This window comes from Pelophylax lessonae, assembly GCF_965119305.1.
Source record: "Pelophylax lessonae genome assembly, chromosome: 8".
NCBI lineage: Eukaryota > Metazoa > Chordata > Amphibia > Anura > Ranidae > Pelophylax > Pelophylax lessonae.
Window position 1 is genome coordinate 141,229,951 of NC_138775.1, and position 22,041 is coordinate 141,251,991.

At 48.4% G+C, this 22,041-nt stretch overlaps 1 protein-coding gene across 2 annotated transcripts in view; it reads right to left on the reverse strand.

Annotated features, from left to right (window-relative positions):
* UCHL5 (ubiquitin C-terminal hydrolase L5) overlaps window positions 1-22,041 on the reverse strand; it is a 173,698-nt gene that overhangs the window by 73,947 nt on the left and 77,710 nt on the right. For both annotated transcript variants that reach the window (XM_082266656.1, XM_082266655.1), the window contains exon 7: window positions 4,816-4,879. In XM_082266656.1, the coding sequence (XP_082122782.1) occupies window positions 4,816-4,879 (64 nt within the window). The remainder of the gene's footprint in view (window positions 1-4,815; window positions 4,880-22,041) is intronic.

Here is a 22,041-nt window from a genome sequence, read left to right on the forward strand (position 1 = left end):
TCCCGACGCAGCGCCCACCGTCTCCCTGCCCCCTCCCCGTCCATTCCTCCCCCCCCCCTTTTTTTTTTCTTCCCTCTCTTTCCTTTTCCCCTTGTTCTTTCTTTTTCTGTATTTCTTTATTACATCCCCCCTCCCTCTCCTCCTTCTCTGCCCTCCACTGTATTCTCGCCAACATACTGTACGGCTTTTCTACCTCTCATTATGTCTCCTCTAACCATCAAGTGGCGCCATGTGTGCACCGTCCATAGGGGTTTATCTTCTCCCCATACGGTGCCACTTGCATATGACCTTACTGGCTAAAGACTATCATACCCTTCACTGTATTGACTGTTATCTGTTTAAGTTGACTGGCCCACCATAGTGGGACACACTTTGGATGTTTTTCTTCTTTGGTCTTCTTATGCCTACGAAAGTTTCAGTTATGCACTTGCCTTCTTAACGATACTGCCTCTTTTGACATACTGCCATGCATTGCGAGAAGTTTGTCTACTGTGGTTGTTTCATGTGACATGTTGTGTATCTCAATAAACTTCATATTTGAAAAAAAAAAAAAAGAATCATCGTCCGAGAAAATTCGTATTATGAGTAACCTCTCCCGTTTGCGAATATTATTGAGAGTTGCTAGAATACAAAAAAAAAAAACGGACGGAACGTCGTCCGATTTTCGGATCGTGTGTACTGGGCATAAGGAGCTGGAACTACACTGTCAGTTTCTTTACTCTAGTTCTTGCACAGGACCTCTTTGGGTCTTCCAGAGTTGTCGTTTTTTCCTCTCGTGATAGAGCTTTTTCATTGTCAAAGTTTTACTTTCAACTGGGCCCTGTTGAATGAATTAACAGCATTTTCAGTTGTTTCTCTCACACAGATGGACCATGCTTCCCTCCCCCTATTTGATAAGAGGGTCACATCTCTATCACTGTTTAGGAGGACAACTTTTATGAGGAGCCTTACTGAATTATGGCAAGAGTTTATTTCCTGGAATGCCAAGGGAATGGGAGATTCCCTAAAACACACACACGTTCCCTGGTCTGCAAAAATACCACCCAGCCATCTGTTGCTTGAAAAACACATACTTGACTTCGGATTCATGTAAGTGTATTATCAGATTCTAGATAACTAGATAGGTCATGTAGGTAGCTCCACTTTTTTATTCTATGCACAACACACAAAGCCTTTTTAAAGTCAAATGTCTTTTTCTTTAAAACAAAACATGTTATATGTACCTACACTGTGTAATGGTTTTACACAGAGGGGCCCCAAACCACCTCTTCTAGGGTCCCCTGCTGGCTCTCCTGGCTCCTCCTCTTCTCGGTGTGCCCCCATGGGAAGGCTGCTTCTTAGAGTGGCACACCTGCAGGCTCGATCCAGAGCAGTGCTGCCTTAGTCAATAGACACGGGTGACGAGGCTAGGCCTTGTCCTCCACTCACTCGTCACAGGATTTGACTGATGGCATCAAGAGCCAATGGCTCCATCTGCTCTAAAAGCCTGTGAAAGCAGGAAGAAGAGGAGAGAAACCAACACAGCAATGGATCGAGATCAGGCTCAGGTAAGTATAAGAGGCGTGAGGGGACAATACACATTATGAAATGTTTTATAGTAATGCAGGGAATGCATTAAGGTAAAAAGGTTTAGGCTTTACAACCACCGAGTTTTAACTTCTACGATTTAAAAGTTGATAAAGGATAGATTTTTTTTTATTTTTATTTACTGCAAATTGTTTTCACTTGTGTGCATTTTGGCAGCAATTTGTATACCGCCATACCTTTATGGGGAAAGTTCTGCATGCACTTCTGGTGTTTTCGCTGGGAAATTTTAAATGTGTCCCTCCTGGTTATAGGCGACTAATAATTACTTAGACCCTAACCTAGATGCCCATAATGTTTTGCCTTGTTTAGGGCAATTAATAATCCAAAGAATACTTATTGATAGTGAAAAGGACATATAATAAACCGCATCAATGCATACAACTACAAACTAAAACCAAATATGTATTTTGCGACCTCTAGTACAATAAACATGTGAAATTCAGTAGCACCGCAGACATAACAGGGAAGGAAAGAGTGTGACACACCGTAACACTAAAATTTCGGGCCTAGGATGCGTAAAAAGTGGCCCTTCAAAAAAGGTGACACCCCCCACCCCAACAAAAGACTATGGTAATAGAGCATGGCCCCTCTTATAGGATAGGAAACAGTAGGCATCAAATAAGATTTTAATATGGCATTACCTTATTAACCTGTAGTTAGGAAACACCATTTAGGACTGGATAGCAACCATATCGAATGGACATTAAGTTAACGGTTCTGCCTTCCAAATACCCCAAATTAATAAAAAAAAAATAATAATAATAATAATAATCTGTTGTCATGGATTTATTTTTTATTTTTATTAGACCGTTTTACTAATTCACTGCTTTGCGTTGCTCTACAGTAGGTACCACAGCTTGAATCTACTATATTGTCCATCCACTTCTTAGCAAACAGCACCTTGTACAGAAAAGCATGCAAATAAAACATTAAATTCTAAAGACTCAGAGGGACCCAAATAAATAATAGATTTCAGGGAGACTAATGGGTGGCTAGTTCGAACTTCCTGCCAAGACTTAATCATCAAATTATCCTCCCACAAAACCTTTTTATTATAATCCTGGGCTTGTGCTGTAGGATCTGTAAGAGCCGCATGCAATTCCAATATCATTTGTTTAGGAGCAGCTCTAGTCATAGGAGCAGTCAATCAATTGTCTACAAGCATGGGTAGTGGCAGGCCCAAACTGCCAGCACGTTTAAAGCATTTTTTAGAAAATTGCTTATTAAAGAGAGAATAATGAAAAATAATCTTCTTCCAGGGAGTGGGAAGAGTTGGACTCATCAGATGGACCAGAAAGAACAAGTGTACATTGCTTCACCTAACCCACATAAGGAAGCTGAATGGATGGCAGCTCAGGGTATATTGAAATATTGGTCTACCTTTAGGGCAGGAAACACGTGATTCTTTTGTAAACTGTCATTTTATGAGTAAAATACATGGGGCATCTCTTGGCCATCGAGGCTACTATAGCAAAAATCACAGCAGACTTCCAATTTACAGAGACCATTAGATTGCAAAGTGGGGTAATTCTCAAATGATAATGATGCAGTTTTGGTTGAACTAGTTATTGGATATTATAACACAAATTATGAATTTAGTCTAAACGAGTTCCTCATAGACCTGCAGGGTTATGTTGGCAATAATAACCTACCACCACTATCTACACCTCAAAAATCCTTCCTGGACTCACCGCTAACCCTTAAGGAATTGACTACATTTAAATAAGGCTACTATAGTACTAGTTCCTTAAGGGTAAGCAGCCCTTCGATTCAGGCTCTTATAAGCCATTATCCTCCTAAACCAATATTACAACTTTGGGAAAAGTACTGGCAATCCAGGCCGGGTGGATGTACTGCCAAATTCTCTGAAACGCCTTTGGAGATGGCTTATGGTGGAGAAATGAACATTCAATTCACGGGAAACAACTCTGGTGGACATTCCTGCAGTCATCATGCCAATTGCACACGCCATCAAAACTTGTGAAATCTGTGGCATTGTGCTGTGTGACAAAACTGCACATTTTTAGAGTGGCCTTTTATTGTGGCCAGCCCAGCCTAAGGCACACTTGCGCAATATTCCTGCTGTCTAATCAGCATGTTGATATGCTACACCTGTGAGGATTTAAGACAGATTTGTGAACAATATTTGAGAGAAATAGGCCTTTTGTGTACATAGAAAAAGTCTTAGATCTTTGAGTTTAGCTCAAGAAAAATGGGGGCAAAAACAAGTGTTGCATTTATAATTTTGTTCAGCGTAGTACAATGCTTTTTCTTTTTAACCACTTCCATACCAGACCAATTCTGGCACTCCGCTCCTACATGTAAAAATCATCTTTCTTAGCTAGAAAATTACTCAGAACCCCCAAACATTATATATTTTTTCTTTAGCAGAGACCCTAGGGAATAAAATGGCGGTCATTGCAACTTTTTGTCACACAGTATTTGCGCAGCAATTTTTCAAACCATTTTTTTGGGGAAAAAAAACAGTTTCATGAATTTAAAAAAATACAAAAACAATAAAGTTAGACAATTTTTTTTTGTATAATGTTAAAGATGAGGGTATGCCGAGTAAATAGATATATAAACATGTCATGCTTTAAAATTGCGCACACTGGTGTAATGTCGCCAAATTTCAATACTTAAAAATCTCCATAGACAATGCTTTAAAAATCCTTACAGGTTACCTGTTTAGAGTTACAGAGAAGGTCTTGGCTCCAACGTTCGTGGCGCTACCTCACGTGTAGATTGAACATATGTGGGAGCGACATATGTATGTGTTCACTTCTGTGTGTGAGAATACGGGGACGGGGGCAAATTTTGAACAGCTGCTATGATTGTTCTTATGGTGCAGAGAATCCCTGGCTAAAAAAAAATTCTCTTTGAATGAGCCTTTCAGCTGCAGGCATCATTCCGATATCCCCACTCAAAGCCCAGGATATCATAGGACGTCAAGCGGTATGGAAGTGGTTAAGTTAACTCCCAGAGTTTGCTACAGGCTGTAATGGACACTATGAAACAATTTGGTACCTTATCAGGATTAATTATAAAATTGGCCTAAATCAGCCTTGTTACTACTTAAAGATAACCTAACCCAACTCTGCAACCAACATGTAGGGTTCTGGCAGTGGAAGCTCCGTCTCTCCCTGTTTAACATTACTGTATATTAAATCCCAATATAAGCATGCAGTCACACCAAACTGAGGAAAAGTAGTAAAAATGTGGAATTACTTTTGCATTCGCTTTTCAATAACCGGCCGAACAACACTGATCCAGTCATCTTGGTTGCATGTCCCTGCAAAAAAAGCAAACAGGAAAAGAACTTTTAAATGTGTTCTGAAACCATTTTTTAGGACTGTTTTTGTGTTTTCCAAACGTTGCTTCTTCTAATGCTGAATGTGATATTTTAAGTTGAAGTGTATCAGAGAACTAAATATCAGAATCCGTAAAAATAGCAAGTCTCTGCATTCACCAAACCCCCAGCACAGTTATTTTGGTCCTAGAATCTGGACTAGTATTGCCCTGTCCTCTAATATATCCCTGACAATTAAAACAACTATTCTCCCTAACTTAAAATTTGCCAATACAAAGAAATGTACCATTCTGCTTATAATGCATCAGCTGAGGTTAAAGGTGATTAGAGATGGGAAGGCCTGGAAATAAAATGAAAACATTGGGGGGGGGGGGGGATTCCCCCATTTTTTTCAGAAAAATATAATAAAAAAAAGTGTGGAATATGTTTTTTTTACAATGATAAATAAAAGATCTAGGACATGGTATCCAAAGTATAAACATGATGATCTTAATAAACCATTTCTGAAACTTGATGTAAACTTTTTCAGATTTCTGAAAGGCTCTAGTTTAGTTTGCTTGGGTGAGTGTTGGGATACAGCTGATGACAGTTTCTGTCCCATCAGGCCTTAAATGACAGGTTAGAGGGTAAATTTGTCTGGGAAATTAGTTTACTTTAACATTTAAATTATTCCTAATAATGTTCTCCACCATCACTGCATCATCTTTACTTAAGTCTGGTCAGTAAATTGCTTTTTCTTCTCCTCCTCTTAGTGAAATGTTGAGACCAACATTTACAGCCCTGGCCAAAAGTTTTGAGAGTTACAAAAATATTAAATTTTCACAATGTCTGCTGCCTTTATATGATGGCAATTTGAATATACTCCAGAATGTTATGAAGAGTGATCAGATGAATTGCAATTAATTGCAAAGTCTCTCTTCGCCATTAAAATAAACTTAATCCCCCCCAAAAAATTGCATTGTATTTCAGCCCTGCCATAAAAGGACCAGCTGACATGTCAGTGATTCTCTAGTTAACACTGCTGTTCGTGTTGACGGGGACAAGTTTGGAAATCACTCTGTAATGCTGATTGAATTAGAAGACTGAATTAGAAGACTGGAAGCTTTAAAAGAAGGGTGGAGCTTGAAATCCGTGTTCTTCCTCTGTTAAAGAAGTTGTTCAGGAATAGGACACTAAGCAGGAAAAAGCTTTCACCACGCCCATGGGGCTGTCCCTGCAGGCATAACTCCACACACACTGCTACAGCCCTTTGTTTCGTTGCAAGCAGCATTTAGAAGACAACAACCCATTCCATTCATAATTAGGAGGGGCGGGTGCTGCGTCTGTCAATGAACTTCAGAGAAAAGGACTTTACGGTAAGTACAAAAATGCAGTTCTATCGTTCATGGACAGACGCAGCTTCATATCTTCTTTAGCCATTGGGACGTCCCAAAGCTGTATTATCATAAAGGAAGGGTAAAAACAACGCAAGGAATAACGTAATTCCCCAAAGGCTAAACTTAGCCAACCAGGTACCAAGGCGCTCAACCAGGAACAATTGGAGCTCACCTAGAAACAAACACCCTCAAAGAGTTCTCTTTTAAAACAGCAGTCTGCAAAACCTTGCGGCCAAAAAAAGCATCCGAAGATGCCAACACATCTACCTTGTAGAATTTTCTAAGTGTGTGCACCAACGACCAAGTTGCCACCTTGCATCACTGACACCTGATGGCTAATAGCCCAAGAGGCACTCAGCACTCTAGTAGAACGCGCCTTCACCGGGAAAGGAGGAACATGACCCTTCAGTGAATAAGCCTGAACCACCGTCTGCCTGATCCATCTGGATATGGTTGCAGCAGACGCAGCCAATCCTTTGAGGTCCTTCAGTAAGGACGAAGTGTCTGATTTCCTGAAAGATTAAGTAGCCACCAGGTATGCTCTGATTGCCGGAACCACATCCAAAGAAAGCAATGCAATTTCTTTGGGATGCTTGAGCTTAGGACAGAGGGAAGGCCGCACAAGGTCTTCATTCAAATGATAATCAGAAACCACCTTAGGAAGAAACGACTGATTAGGTCGAAGTACCACTTTATCTCTGTGGACCTCCAGATAAGGTGAGCGGGCAAGACAACACCGCCAATTCAGACACCCTGCGAGCAGAAGCGATAGCCACCAAAAAGGCAACCTTCCGAGATATTGTAAGCAAGGGACTCTCCATAAGGTTCTCAAAAGGAGGTTTTGAAGAACTGATAACACAAAATTCAGATCCCACGGAGGTAACAGATCGCCTCGGAGGCGCCATATGACGCATCCCCTGAATAAAAGTGCGACTCAGGGCATGAATCTCGGGCACCTCCCAGGCCGCCAAGACACTCTTGGTGCCCCTTGATTGATGTACACCACCGCAGTGGAACTGTCCAATTTAATCCAGACCGGGCAACCTTGCAGACGAGCCGTCCAATGACTCAGGCAAAACTTTATCGCTCCGAGTACCAACATATTTATCGGCAGCTTGGACTCTTCCACCATCCAGAGTTTCATCAACACTCCTCCCCAGCCAGACAGGCTGGTGTCTGTGGTTGCCACTGTCCCATACAATGGCAGGAAGTACTTGCCTTGGCAAAGTGCTGACGAATGAAACAATCACAGAAAAGCAGACTGTGTTGCGACTCAACCGAATCAAAGTATCCAAGGATTCTGGATCCTTGTTCCATTTTACGGGAATCTTTTTTTGTAAGGGTCTCGTATGGAACTGAGCAAACAAAGCCGCCTCGAAGGTGGATATTATCAGACCCAAGGCCCGCATGCAAGTCCGCAGAGAGAACAAATGGTTTTCTAACAACCACCGGATCGCCCCCTGCAACTTTTGCAACTTGTCCGGGGGAAGAAAGACCCTCGCCAAAGTGGAGTCCAGAGTCAGGCCCAGATAATCCAGTCTCACTGAACATATCAGTGCAAATTTTTTTAAATTGATGTTCCAACCAACTCTTGCAGTGTTTGGACAGTGGCAGACAAATTGCCCATGAGGGCTGAGTTAGAGTCCGCCCTCAATAGGAAATCGTCTAGGTACCCCAGTAGCGAAATCCCCCATTGGCGCATTATTGCCAACACCGGAGCCAGCACCTTGGTAAAGACCATGGGGGGGGCAATACCAAAGGGTAACGCCGCAAATTGATAATGCTCCTCTCGTATAGCAAAGTGGAGAAAACGCTGGTGTCCAGCGTAGATAGTGATGTGTAGATATGAGTCCTTGATATCTATGGAGGCCAAAAACTCTCCCTGGTGTAGGGACGCCACTACTGTGCAAATAGACTCCATTCAAAACCTCTGTACCCGCACAAAGCGGTTCAAAGCTTTGAGGTCCAGGATTGGACGCACTTTTCCCTCCTTCCTGGGCACAGTAAATAGGTTTTAATAAAAATCTTGAAAGCGTTCCTGATCCGGACTGGTGCGTCTTCGATTTACCCGACCACATCTTGCTGGCACTCCCAGAAGACCTGAATGGCTTTGTTTTTTCTTGTGACCCGGAGGTACGAAAAAGCCGCCTATGAGCAGTAAAAGAAGGGCCCCCGTCTAGCCCGTGGTACCTTGCCCTTAGAGGATTGAGGAAGAACAGTACACTTCCCACCCATAATGCCTTGATCAAGTCATCCAGAGAAGATCCAAATAACCTCTCCCCCATAAAGGGAAGGTCAGAAAGGGCCTTTTTGAAAGCCTGGCCCGCAGACCAGCTTATTAGCCTCACCATGCGTCTAATAGCAATCCCCACAGCAGACACTCTGGCTACTAGTGGAGCTGCATCCAGCGACGCATTGCATATAAACAGAACGACTGGAGCCATTTGATCCATGAGCTCAATCAGCCCCGGGGAGAGCTGTTCCGTTTCCAAGACACCTTTTAGTAACTTCACCCCCCATTCAGTGATGGTCTGCGACACCAGGGTGGTCACAAAAATTTGTTTCAATATGGAGCCCGCTATCACATGTAAATGGCATGACAGAGACTCAATCCGTTTATCAACGGGGTCCGTAATGGCCAGGGATACTTCCACCGGGACCACAGTAGACTTATTCAGTCTGAAAACAGGATGATTCCCCTTTGGTGGCACAGTCCAGGTGGAAACCTTAGCCGCGAAGGGATAACGGCATTTAAAATGCTTGGACACTACTAACTTGTGCTTAATGCGTCCCCACTGTTTATTGACAAGATTGTGATAACGTTCCGGACAGGGGAACACTTTGCCCGACTTTTGCGGGTGCCAAAAAGACACCTGCGTTCCTGACACTGTAGACTCATCGGCCATTTTTAAAGTTTCTCTCAATGAAACTATAAGGGCTTCCACCAAGTGCTTCACCATCAGAATGCAAGGACACAGAGCCACCAGAGTGGGGTGCATCTGCAGCGGCCACATCTGCCTTTGAATCCGTAGATATACCAGAGGGGGGTGAAGGCAAAAGGCGCTTACGGCTAGTGTTACTAATGGGGTCTGTATGTGAAATTTTGTCCTGGGACTCCATATTCCCTAAATTTAAAAAGTCACAAAAACATGATCGCACCGCTGCTACAGCGGTACTGCAAGTCCCAGCCTTACACAGTCTGTTAGCAGTGTGTGTGAGGAAACACGCAAGAGACCCCAAAAAACGTTACCAAACCGACCAGGAGGCTTGCAGGAACGATCTGTACAGCAGAGGGAAATGATCTGACACAGGAAGACAAACCACCTGGGTCATGCCTAGTGTCTGATGCCATGCTGTCCAGCATTGTAGACCACAAGAAAATCGCTGCCCCATGCATTCCTATGGGGAAGATATAGAAAAATGGCTGCCCATACATTACAATGAGGAGGCAGAAACAAACTAAGGGCTGTAGCAGAGTGTGTGGGGTTATGCCTGCAGGGACAGCCCCATGGGCATGGTTAAAGCTTTTTCCTGCCTAGTGTCCTATTCCTGATGGGAGGAGCATAACCCAATGGCTAAAGATGATATGAAGCTGCGTCTGTCAATGAACAATAGAGAAAATGGTATTTAGAAGTTTCATTTTCCACATTCACTCACATAGTGTGTTATAGCTGAATACAAGAGGGGCTGGCAGCATATCGCAACCCAAGGTTAAAAACACTTCAACCATGGTTACCTGCAAGGAAACATGTGCAGTCATCATTGCTTTGCACAAAAAGGGATTCACAGGCAAGGATATTGCTGAGATAAGAATGCACCTAAATCCACCATTTATCGGATCATCAAGAACTTCAAAGAGAGGTTAAATTGTTGTGAAGAAAGTTTCAGGGCGCCCAAGAAAGTCAAGCAAGCGCCAGGACTGTCTCCTACAGTTGATTCAGCTTTGGGATTGGGGCACCACCAGTGCAGAGCTTGCTCAGGAATGGCAGCAGGCAGGTGTAAGTGCATCTGCACGCACAGTGAGATGAAGACTTATGGAGGATGGCCTGGTGTCAAAAAGGGCAGCAAAGAAGCCACTTCAGGACAGACAGACTGATATTCTGCAAAAGGTACAGAGACTGGACTGTTGAAGACTGGGGTAAAGTCATTTCCTCTGATGAACCCCTTTTCTGATTGTTTGGTGCATAAAAAAAACTTGTCCAGGGAAGAAAAGGTGAGCGCTACCATTAGTCCTGTGTCATGCCAACAGTAAAGCATCCTGAGACCATTCAGGTGTGGGGTTGCTTCTCAGCCAAGGAAGTGGGCTCACAAATTTGCCTAAGAACACAGCCACAAAGAAAAAAAAACATCCTCCAAGAGAAACTTCTTCCAACCATTCAAGAAGAATTTGGTGACGAACAATGCCTTTTCCAGCAGGATGGAGCACCGTGCTATTAGGCAAAAGTGATAAGTGGCTTGGGGAACAAAACATTGAAATTTTGGGTCCATGGCCAGGAAACTCCCCAGACCTTAATCCCATTGCAAACTTGTGGTCAATCCTCAAGAGGCGAGTGAACAAACCCCCAACACAAATTCTGACAAACTCCAAGCATTGATTATGCAAGAATGGACTGCCATCAGTCAGGATGTGGCCTGACCTTGAAAAACAAGGGTCAACACTGCAAAATATTGACTCTTTGAATAAACAATGTAATCGTCAAAAGCCTTTGACACTTCTTAAATGCTTGTAATTATACTTCAAATATACCATAGTGACATCTGACAAAAATATCTAAAAACACTGAAGCAGCAGACTTTGTGAAAAACTGAATTTTTGTAAAATCTTACCGTAAAATTCCTTTCTCCGAGTCCTCCGACAGTCGCCGCCCCTTCATAATCTTCACCAATGGGTATTGACCTTTGCTCCGTAGGAGTAGCTAGGCAACAAGGTTTGTTAATATAAAAGCTTTTAGCATATCACACCCCTGGGGGGCGGTCCACTCAATCAATACCTCCCTGCTTCCAGCATTCTCAAATCAGTTTGGTAGCATAGCAGTAGAGTACATAAACCCCAAAAGAGGGGCGGGGCGGCGACTGTCGGAGGACTCAGAGAAAGGAATTTTACGGTAAGATTTTACAAAAATTCCGTTTTCTCTTACGTCCTCCGACAGTCGCCGCCCCTTCATAATCTTCACCAATGGGACGTCCCAGAGCAGTGTAGACATGAGGGGTGGGAAAAACGCAGCCACGCATAAAGCAACGCAGTACCCACATCAGAGAAAGGACACTTACCAAAGTAAGAGAACCAACCGGGCAACAGGAAAAAGTGTGCTCAACAGGAGCAACAACCCAGGAAGAACAAGTTACCCAGGGGTAAAAACACCCCAACAGCCAAGGACCCAAACAAGGGACCCTAAGGCACTGCCGCACTGAGAACTTTACGGCCAAAGGAAGCATCCGCCGATGCCTGAACATCCACTTTGTAAAATTTTGAGAAGGTGTGAACGGACGACCAAGTCGCCGCCTTACACACCTGGGCCACAGAAGCCTGATGTCGGTAGGCCCAAGACGTACTCAGAGACCTGGTAGAGTGCGCCTTCACAGGGAAGGGAGGAACCTTCCCCTTCAAAGCATAGGCTTGCACAATGGTCTGTCTGATCCATTTGGCGATGGTCGCAGCCGACGCCGCCATGCCCTTCCGAGGTCCCTCAGGAAGGACGAATAGAGAATCCGACTTGCGAAAGGATTTAGTCGACGACAGGTAAACCCTGATCGCCCTAACAACATCCAGGGAATGCAAGGCAACTTCCTTTGGATGCTTAGGCTTCGCGCAAAGCGAAGGCAAGACAATGTCCTCATTAAGATGAAACTCCGAGATCCTTTTCGGAAGAAAGGAAGGGTTAGGTCGAAGGACCACCTTATCCAAGTGAATCACCAAGTAGGGAGAGCTGCAGGACAAAGACGCCAGCTCCGACACCCTGCGAGCCGAAGTGATCGCCACCAAAAAGGCAACCTTCTTGGACAACAGAGACAACGAGATCTCCCTGATCTTTTCAAAAGGAGCCTGTTGCAACACAGACAGAACAAGGTTCAAGTCCCATGGAGGTAAAGGTTCCCTCCTAGGAGGGACCAAATGTCGCACCCCCTGAACAAAGGTGCGAATCAACGAATTGGACGCCACCGGGCGTTGGAAAAGAATGGCCAGCGCAGAAATCTGACCCTTAATCGTGGCCAGCGCCAAACGCTGGTCCACACCAGATTGGAGGAAAGCCAACACTCTCGACACCGAGTATGAGCGAGGGGAACACCCCCTGGACTCACACCAGGCAAAGTATGCTTTCCAAGTACGGTAGTAAATTTTTCCTGAAGAGGCTTTTCTAGCCTTAATCAAGGTGGGAATGACCTCAGGGGAGAGACCCCTATCCCTCAGGACCTGGCTTTCAACAGCCAGGCCGTCAAAGCCAGCGACTGTAAAGCAGGATGGAATATCGGCCCTTGAGACAGAAGATCGTCTCGAATCGGCAGACGCCACGGGGCGTCGACTGCCAGATTTACGAGGTCCGCGTACCAAGACCGGCGAGGCCAGTCCGGAGTCACAAGAATCACGTGTGTGGTTCCAAGGTTAGCCTGCGAAGGGACCTGGACAACAGCTGAATCGGGGGAAAGGCATACATCAGACGATACTGATGCCAAGGCGCCACCAACTCGTCCGAGGCGTCCGCCCGCGGATCTCGCGTCCTTGCCACGAACCTTTCCACCTTGTTGTTTAGACGAGACGCGAACAGGTCCACATCTGGAAGACCCCACTTCGCGCACAACATCTGGAAGACATCCGGGTGAAGGGACCATTCTCCCTGGTCCAGGGTCTGGCGACTCAGATAGTCCGCCTGCCAGTTCTCCACCCCGGGAATGTGAACTGCCGATATCGCCGGGACGTGCGTCTCGGCCCATGACAGAATGTCAGCCACTTCCCGAGTCGCTCGGGCACTCCTGGTGCCCCCTTGATGGTTGATGTAGGCCACCGCTGTGGCATTGTCCGTCTGAACCCGAACTGGACGGCCCTGAAGCCGTTCCGACCATTGCAGCAGGCAAAGCTTTATCGCCCTTAATTCCAGAATGTTGATCGGAAGAGACGACCCCTCCTCCGACCAAGTTCCCTGGGCGGACAGAACGCCCAGAACACCACCCCAGCCCGACAAGCTGGCATCCGTGGTGATCACTGTCCACAAAAATGGACGAAAAGACTTGCCCCCCGACACCGCTGGGGACTGGAGCCACCACAGAAGACCCCTTCTGGTGCAATGAAATCCGTAGATCCAGAGATTGCGGTCGCCCGTCCCACTCGGCCAGAATCTCCACTTGGAGACCCCGCGTGTGAAACTGGGCAAATGGAATCACCTCGAAAGCCGATACCATCAAACCCAGACATCTCATGCATGTCCGGAGAGACGAGTATTGAGTGTCCTTGAGGGACCTGACCTCGTCCTGAAGCGTCCTGAGCTTGTCTTCCGGCAACAACAGAGTCCAGAAGTCCGCTTGAACAGAGTCCAGAATCATCCCCAGGTAGGGGAGACGAACTGAAGGACACAGCGTTGGTTTTGGAATGTTTATCGTCCAACCGAACTCCTGCAGAGTCTGCATCGTGGCGGACAGGTCGGTCACCAGATCCTGACTGGCAGGGGACCGAAGTAGGATATCGTCCAGATACCCCAAGACAGAGATGCCCTGAGCTCGCAATAGAGCCAGGAACGGCGCTAGCACCTTGGTGAAAACCCGCGGAGCTGAAGCGAGACCGAAAGGTAACGCCACGAATTGGTAATGATCCTCCCCAACGGCGAATCGAAGGTACCTCTGGTGACCCTCGAAAATGGGGATGTGTAGGTACGCATCCTTCAGATCGATGGAGGCCATGAATTCCCCCGGAACCAGGGCAGCCACTACTGAGCGCAGGGATTCCATGCGGAACTTGCGAACCCGCACAAAGCGGTTCAGAGCTTTTAAGTCCAGAATCGGACGCACCTTGCCCTCCTTTCTGGGCACAGTGAACAGATTGGAATAAAACCCCCGAAACCTGTCCCGATGAGGTACCGGAACCAACACCCCTTGGGCCCGCAGGTCCCGCACCGCCATGTGCAGATCCTGCAAGCGCTCCGGAGACAGCTGAAGATTTGAGGGGAAAAATCTGCCCGCCGGCCGAGAGAGAAACTCGATCTTGTAACCAGATCGAACGATTTCCTGAACCCATCTGTCCCGAATACGGGCCAACCAGGGTTGCAGAAAACCGCGCAAACGTCCCCCCCACCACAGAATCGGGTGAGGGCGCCCTTCAGGCTGAGTTGGCGTGGGAAGCGGAACCGGACTGGCCAGACTTCTGTTTCCCCTCCCACGGCTTCTTTTGGGAGCCTTGGCCTTTGACGGGCTTGCCCTTGTATTGCGACCGAAAGGCACGAAAGGACCCCTGAGAGGGCCTAAACGAGGAATTCCTCTTACCATGAAAAGACTTACTCTTGTGAGTGTGGGGTAAGAGAGTGCTCTTACCCCCGGAAACTCCTTTTATCAGAGCATCCAAAGATTCGCCAAAAAGGCGAGATCCCGCGTAGGGAAAATTAGCCAGAGTCTTGCGAGAAGTCTGGTCAACCGACCAACACTTCAGCCATATCAGGCGACGGTTCAACACCACTACACTGGATAGGCGCGCAGCCAAAGGGACCAAATACAAGTCTGCATCGCACAAATACATGATACCCTGATGAATTTGATCCACCATAGCCAAAGTTGTCGGCGGGGCAGAGTCAGACACCAGGGTGCGCCTGAGCACCTGCGTCCAATCGGCCATAGCTTGGGCTGCCATAATGGAAGCAAAAATAGGCTTCAACATAGAACCAGCAACCGTATAGGCATGACGGGCAAGAGACTCCAATCTCCTGTCCGTGGGGTCCCGGAACACCGGGGTATCCTCAGCAGGAATCGCAGTAGACTTATTCAAAACTGCCACCGCGTGATCCACCTGAGGCGGCACACACCAACGCTCATCGGTGGTGGGCGTAAATGGATAACGCAGTTTGAACCTATTTGGCACAGTAAAGGGCTTCTTTAAATTGCGCCATTGCTCATCAACAGCGCGCTGAAATTCCACAGGGCAGGGAAAAACCTGCGCTGTTTTGCGTTTCCTTTGCGTCCCATAAGAGGACAGTAAAGCAGGAGGACTCGGTTCATCCTTTAAACGCAGCGTTTCCTTGATAGAAGTAATCAACTCATCCATGAGTGCAAGCTCTTCAGGCGAGCCAGGGGGGGGGGGGGGGGGGGAAGTATCAACCCCTTCCACCTCAGCCTCCCCCTCAGACCCCACAAGGTCCAGAGATGAGCGAGACCCTGAGAAGGGCACTCCAGCCATAGCAGCCCCATCGCCCTCCGAATCCGAGGAAATGGATAACCTGGGCCGCTTTGCGGATCGATCAGCCATTAGCATTTGGACCTGAGCAGCCAAGTTCGCTACAACAGCAGCCAGATCAGCCCCCTCGGGGGGTGCAGCAGCCCCTTGGCCCCCCACCAGGGCGGGAGGAAACTTGCAATCCTGAGAATCCATGCCCCAGTATTACACCGATATAAAGGAACTGCCCCTTTAACACAGCGGCGAGCGCAGCCCACCGCACACTACTGAATGTACCGACCCCCGCAGGGATAAGGAACACTGAGCAAAGAAATACAGGCTAGGGAAGGTAAAAACCTGGAGAGACCGCACAGGCTGCTGCCACCGATCGCTGTTCCAGTGAAAAGGAAGTGATGCAATGACTGACCGACCTATATAGCCTATGGAAGGCTTCACAAACATGGCCGCTCGGCTGAGGAATTAAGGCAACAAGAAAATGGCGCCGACGTGCTTGCATGATCGATCGCCGCTAAAATGGCGGCGTTTGGCACCAAAACACACTGCTGCACTAGACAGGGCCGGTTACCATCAGTTTTACCGAAAAAAATGGCGGGTCGCATCAGCGACCGCCGCACAGCATGTCTGAGCCCAGTCTGCCCCATACATCACACATAGCAGAGCAGGAGAGCCCGCCCCCCCCCCCCCCCCCCGCAGCCCACAGAAAGGCAGCTGTTCCTCACAGGAATCTGACAGGGAGCCCGCACTAACACAGACATGTGGGTCACACAGTCACAGACCGACACCCAAACAGACAGGTCCCCACATAGAAACTTTCTTACCATTCCGGATGGCGTGGGGAGCCTTCTCCAGCGACCAAACCTCTATACAGAGGACAGGGAGTGTCGCAGCCAGGACGCAGTGGACTGCGGTGCGAAACCGCAAATGGCGTCCGGTGAGGTAGCCACCTCACAGGCAGCATCCCTGCAGCGAACAGGGATGGGTCGTTCAATATGCCAGGGTAAAACCTAAGCTGAGCGCTCGATGGCAGGCTGGGGAAACCCCTGGCTCTCAGCCCTGGGATCCAGGGAGGCCAGTCCGAGACCCAGCTCCGCAGAATCATCTTCATCCGAAGAAACCTAAACTAAGGCTGATAAAATAACAGCTAAGTAACAGAAAGAGAAAAATACTTGAAATAAAATCCAAAAAAGGGTAGAAGGCTGAGACTGAAAAGCCCCAGCACAGGAACAGCCAGCTACTCCTAAGCTAGGCAAGATCAAACTGAGTTGAGAATGCTGGAAGCAGGGAGGTATTGACTGAGGGGACCGCCCCCTAGGGGTGTGATATGCTAAAAGCTTTTATATTAACAAATCTCGTTGCCTAGCTACTCCTACGGAGCAAAGGTCAATACCCATTGGTGAAGATTATGAAGGGGCGGCGACTGTCGGAGGACGTAAGAGAAAATAATATTGGTCATTCTCAAAACTTTTGCCCAGGGCTGTAGAGTTTGGAAACTTTTCCGCAGTGCAATTTCTGATGAGAGCATAGCTGCAATTTGCAAATATTGTGAGAAGAAAAATTATTTTCCAAATGCTACAAGGATGACAAAAAACATTATCGCATGCCAGAGGTGCCCTAAAGAACATTAAAAAATACTTTATGGAATAAATGAGGACCATAATGAAAGTGCAAGTAGCTATTCCCTCCTGAGTTTATTCCAGAAACACTGTTTATGCTACTTATGGATCATCACAGTGTTTCTTTACCAGCAGCATCTTCAAGGAAGGAAGTGTTGCAAACCACTGTCTCCCAAAAATACACAATCCCTTCATTTATGCATAAAACGACACCTGAAAATCAGGAGAAAAATTGATCAAGCTCGTGCAAGAGCATTATATGCTTCTGGAACAGCACCGTCCATAACTGAAAATTCATACTGGCAGGAATCTTTTATATTATGAGGGAAAGGGGGTGGATACCTGTTACCATGTATAGATTAAATGTTTCTAACATATACAGTCCTTGTTATTTTATTTGTGATAAAAAATTTAATTTCTCTTACGTCCTCCGACAGTCGCCGCCTCTTCATATTCGTCACATATGGGGTATTAGACTTTGCTCCGAAGGAGTAGCTAGGCAACAGAATATGTTAACATTAAAGCTTTTAACATATCCCACCCTCAAGGGGTGGTCCCCTCAGTCAATACCGTCCTACTTCCTGCAACCATATCTCAGTTTCAATGTCTAGCTTGTCAGGAGTGGCTGGCTCTCTCTGTGCTGGGGCTTTGTGCCCCAGACTCTTTCTTCTTTTTTGATTTTTTGTTTGAGTTTTCTCTCTACCTTTACTTAGCTGTTCTTTTTGTCAGCATTAGTTAGTTCTTCGGATGAAGAGGATCATGCGGGCTGGGTCTCGGGCTGATCCCCCTGGTCGCAGGTCGTGGGTCAGTGGCTTCCCAGCCTGCCATCGAGCGTTCAGCCAGGTAACGCTCCTGGCACAGTGAACGACCCATCCCTGTTCGGTGCAGGGATGATTGGCGAGGTGGCTACCTCACTGGACGCTGTGCGGTTTCTTAACCCCCATTTTGTGCGTCTTGTATGCGACTCTCCCTGCCTCATGTGCAGCGGCTTGTTCGCCTGTGCGGGTCCCCCACGCCATTGTGAGGTAAGTGTATCTATGTGGGGACCTGTCTGTCTGGGGGGGTGTCAGTCTGGGACTGTGTAACCTGCCTCTGTTCACACTGTTTGTCTCCCTATCACTCGGCTGCATGCTGTGGGCTGCAAGGGGGGGGGGAGCTGTGTGACACTGTGTGTGTCAGCCTTGTCAGTGTGAGAAGCTGTGTGCTGTGGGGCATGTTTTGTGGCATGTTTGGGCACTATACAGCGATCGCTGCGGCGATCTAACATGTTTTTTTATACATGGATGACATGTGTGCATTACTGTACTGTGGAGCGGCGGTTTCGGCGCCATTTTGCCTACACTCGCTCCGGCCGCATGTTCTACATGCATGGCGGCCATTTTCTTGTAGCCTCCCATAGGCTTTCATAGAGCGCCCTGGCCGCATCACTTCCTCTTCTCCAGGAACACCGATCGAGGCAGCAGCAGCGGCGAGGGTCTCCTCAGGTTATATCCTTCTTATCCATTGCCTGTGTCAGTTTTATTGTCCCTGTGGGGGTCTCATTGTGCTTGTGTGTGGTGCGGTGGGCTGCGCTCGCCGCGCTTGTTAAAGGGGCAGTTAACCCTTTATTATCCGGCATTTGTAATAGGGGCAATGGATTCTCAGGAGGGCAAATTTCCTACCGCCTTGGTGGAAAGCCAGGGGACCGCTGTTTCCCCCCCAGGGGGGATTTAGCCTCTATTGTGGCTGGCCTTGCTGCTCAGGTGCAGATGCTGGTGGCTGCTCAATCTGCTAAAAGTCCCAGAGTTTCTCTTTCCTCTGATTCTGAGGGTGAAGGTGATGGGGCTGTTATGGCGGGGGCCTCCTTATCGGGGTCCCGCTCCTCCCTGGATCTAGTGGGGTCCGAGGTGGAGGCTGAAGTTGAAGGGGTTGATAATTCTCCCCCTGGCTCGCCTGAAGAGCTTGCAATCATGGATGACTTGATTGTTTCCATAAAACAAACGCTGCGTTTGCAGGATGAAGTGTGTCCCCCCGCTGCCTTGGCGGCTTATGGGACGCAGAGGAAACGCAGGACGCCGCAGGTTTTTCCCTGCAATGATGATTTTCAGCGCGCTGTTAAGGAACAATGGCGCAATCTACGCAAACCTTTTGCTGTACCAAGTAGGTTCAAGCTGCGTTATCCTTTCTCGCCTTCCACTGAGGAAAGGTGGTGTGTGCCACCCCCAGTGGATCACGCAATGCGGTTTTAAACAAATCCACTGCAATTCCTGCAGAGGATTCCCCTGTGTTCCGTGATGCCACTGATAGGAGATTGGAGTCTCTTGCCCGTCATACTTATTCTGTTACGGGTTCTATGCTTAAGGCTCTGTTTGCCTCTCTCATGGCGGCCCAGGCGGTCGCAAGTTGGACGCAGATGCTTAGGCGCGTCTTAGTGGCCGATTCGGCCTCGCCGGCGACCCTGGATATGGTGGATCAAATCCACCAGGGTGTCATGTATCTGTGTGATGCGGACTTGGACCTAGTCCCGTTGGCTGCACGTGTGCACAGCGTGGCGGTGTTGTCTCGCCGCCTGGTTTGGTTGAAATGTTGGTCGGTGGACCAATCTTCACGTAAGACCTTAGCCAATCTGCCTTATGATGGGTCTCGCCTTTTTGGGGAGTCCTTGGATGTGTTGATTAAGGGGATCACCGGAGGTAAGAGCACTCTCTTGCCCCATTTCCCCAAGGCTAAGTGGGTTTCTGGGAAGAAGCATGCAAATTTTCGCCCCCCTCAGGGGTCCTTTCGTGCCTTTCGGTCGCACTACAAGGGCAAACCGTTCAAAGGTCAAGGCTCTCAGAAGAAGCCCTGGTCTGGAAAACAGAAGTCCGGTCAATCCGGATCCGCAGCCCATAACAGTGCGGCCTGAAGGGGCGCCCTCACCCAGTTTTGGGGTGGGGGGACGCTTGCTCGGTTTTCTCAGCCCTGGTTGGCCCGCGTGCGGGACAGATGGGTTCAGGAGATCGCCCGATCTGGTTACAAGATCGAGTGTCTCTCTCGGCCGGAGAGCAGATTTTTTCCCTCAAATCTTCAACTGTCTCCAGAGCGTTTACGGGACCTGCACCTGGCGGTGCGGGACCTGAGGGCTCAGGGAGTGGTAGTTCCGGTGCCTCATCGGGACAGATTTCGGGGGTTTTATTCCGATCTGTTCAACGTGCCCTGAAAGGAGGACAAGGTTCGTCCAATTCTGGACTTGAAGGCTCTGAACCGCTCTGTGCGGGTTCGCAAGTTCCGCATGGAATCCCTGCGGTCGGTGGTGGCTGCCCTGGTTCCGGGGGAATTCATGGCCTCCATCGATTTGCAGGATGCGTATCTTCACATCCCCATTTTCGAGGGTCACCAGAGGTACCTTCGATTTGCCATTGCGGAGGATCACTACCAGTTCGTGGCGTTGCCTTTTGGTCTCGCCTCGGCTCCGCGGGTCTTCACCAAGGTGCTTGCACCGGTTCTGGCATTATTGAGGGCCCAGGGCGTTTGTCCTGGGGTATCTGGACGACATTCTGGTTCGGTCTGCGACCAGCCAGGGTCTGGAGAAGGACCTGTCTGTCACGATGCAAACTCTGCAGGAGTTTGGTTGGACGATAAATTTTCCAAAGTCGACACTGAGTCCGTCGGTTCGTCTTCCCTACCTGGGAATGATTCTGGACTCGTTGCAGGCGAAGGTCTTCCTGCCGGAAGACAAACTGAGAACTCTTCAGGAGGAAGTCAGGTCCCTCAGGGACGTTCCGCACTCGTCTCTGCGGACGTGCATGAGATGTCTGGGATTGATGGTCTCGGCCTTCGAGGCGATTCCCTTCGCCCAGTTTCACACGCGGGGTCTCCAAGCGGAGATCCTGTCCATGTGGGACGGGCGACCTCAATCTCTGGATCTTCGAATCTCGTTGAGTCTTCGCACCAGAAGAGACCTTCTGTGGTGGCTCCAGTCCCCGATGGTGTCCGGGGGCAAGTCGTTTCGTCCTATCTCGTGGACGGTAATCACTACGGATGCCAGCCTGTCTGGGGTGGTGTTCTGGGCGTTCTGTCCGCCCAGGGGACTTGGTCGGAGGGGGGAGTCCTCCCTTCCGATCAACATTCTGGAATTGCGTGCGATAAATCTCTGTCTTCATCGCTGGACGGACCGGCTGCGGGGCTGCCCGGTTCGGGTGCAGACGGACAATGCCACGGCGGTGGCCTACATCAAGGGCACCAGGAGTGCCCGAGCGGCTCGAGAAGTGGCCGACATTCTGTCTTGGGCCGAGACTCGTGTCCCGGCGATGACGGCGGTTCACATTCCAGGGGTGGAGAACTGGCAGGCGGACTGTCTGAGTCGCCAGACCCTGGATCAGGGGGAATGGTCTCTCCACCCGGCTGTCTTCCAGATGTTGTGCGCGAAGTGGGGTCTTCCAGATGTGGACCTGTTCGCGTCTCGTCTCAACAACAAGGTGAGAAGGTTCGTGGCAAGGACGCGCGACCCTCGGGCAGACGCGTCGGACGCGTTAGTGGCCCCGTGGCATCAGTACATGCTGATGTACGCGTTTCCACCGATTCAGTTGCTGTCCAGGTTCCTTCGCAGGTTACACTCGGAACGCAGAACGGTGATTCTTGTGGCACCGGACTGGCCTCGCCGGTCCTGGTACGCAGACCTCGTAAATCTGGCGGTCGACGCCCCGTGGCGTCTGCCTCTTCGAGACGATCTCCTGTCTCAAGGGCCGATTTACCATCCTGCTTTCCAGTCGCTGGCTTTGATGGCCTGGCTGTTGAGACCGAGGTCCTGAAGGAGAAGGGTCTCTC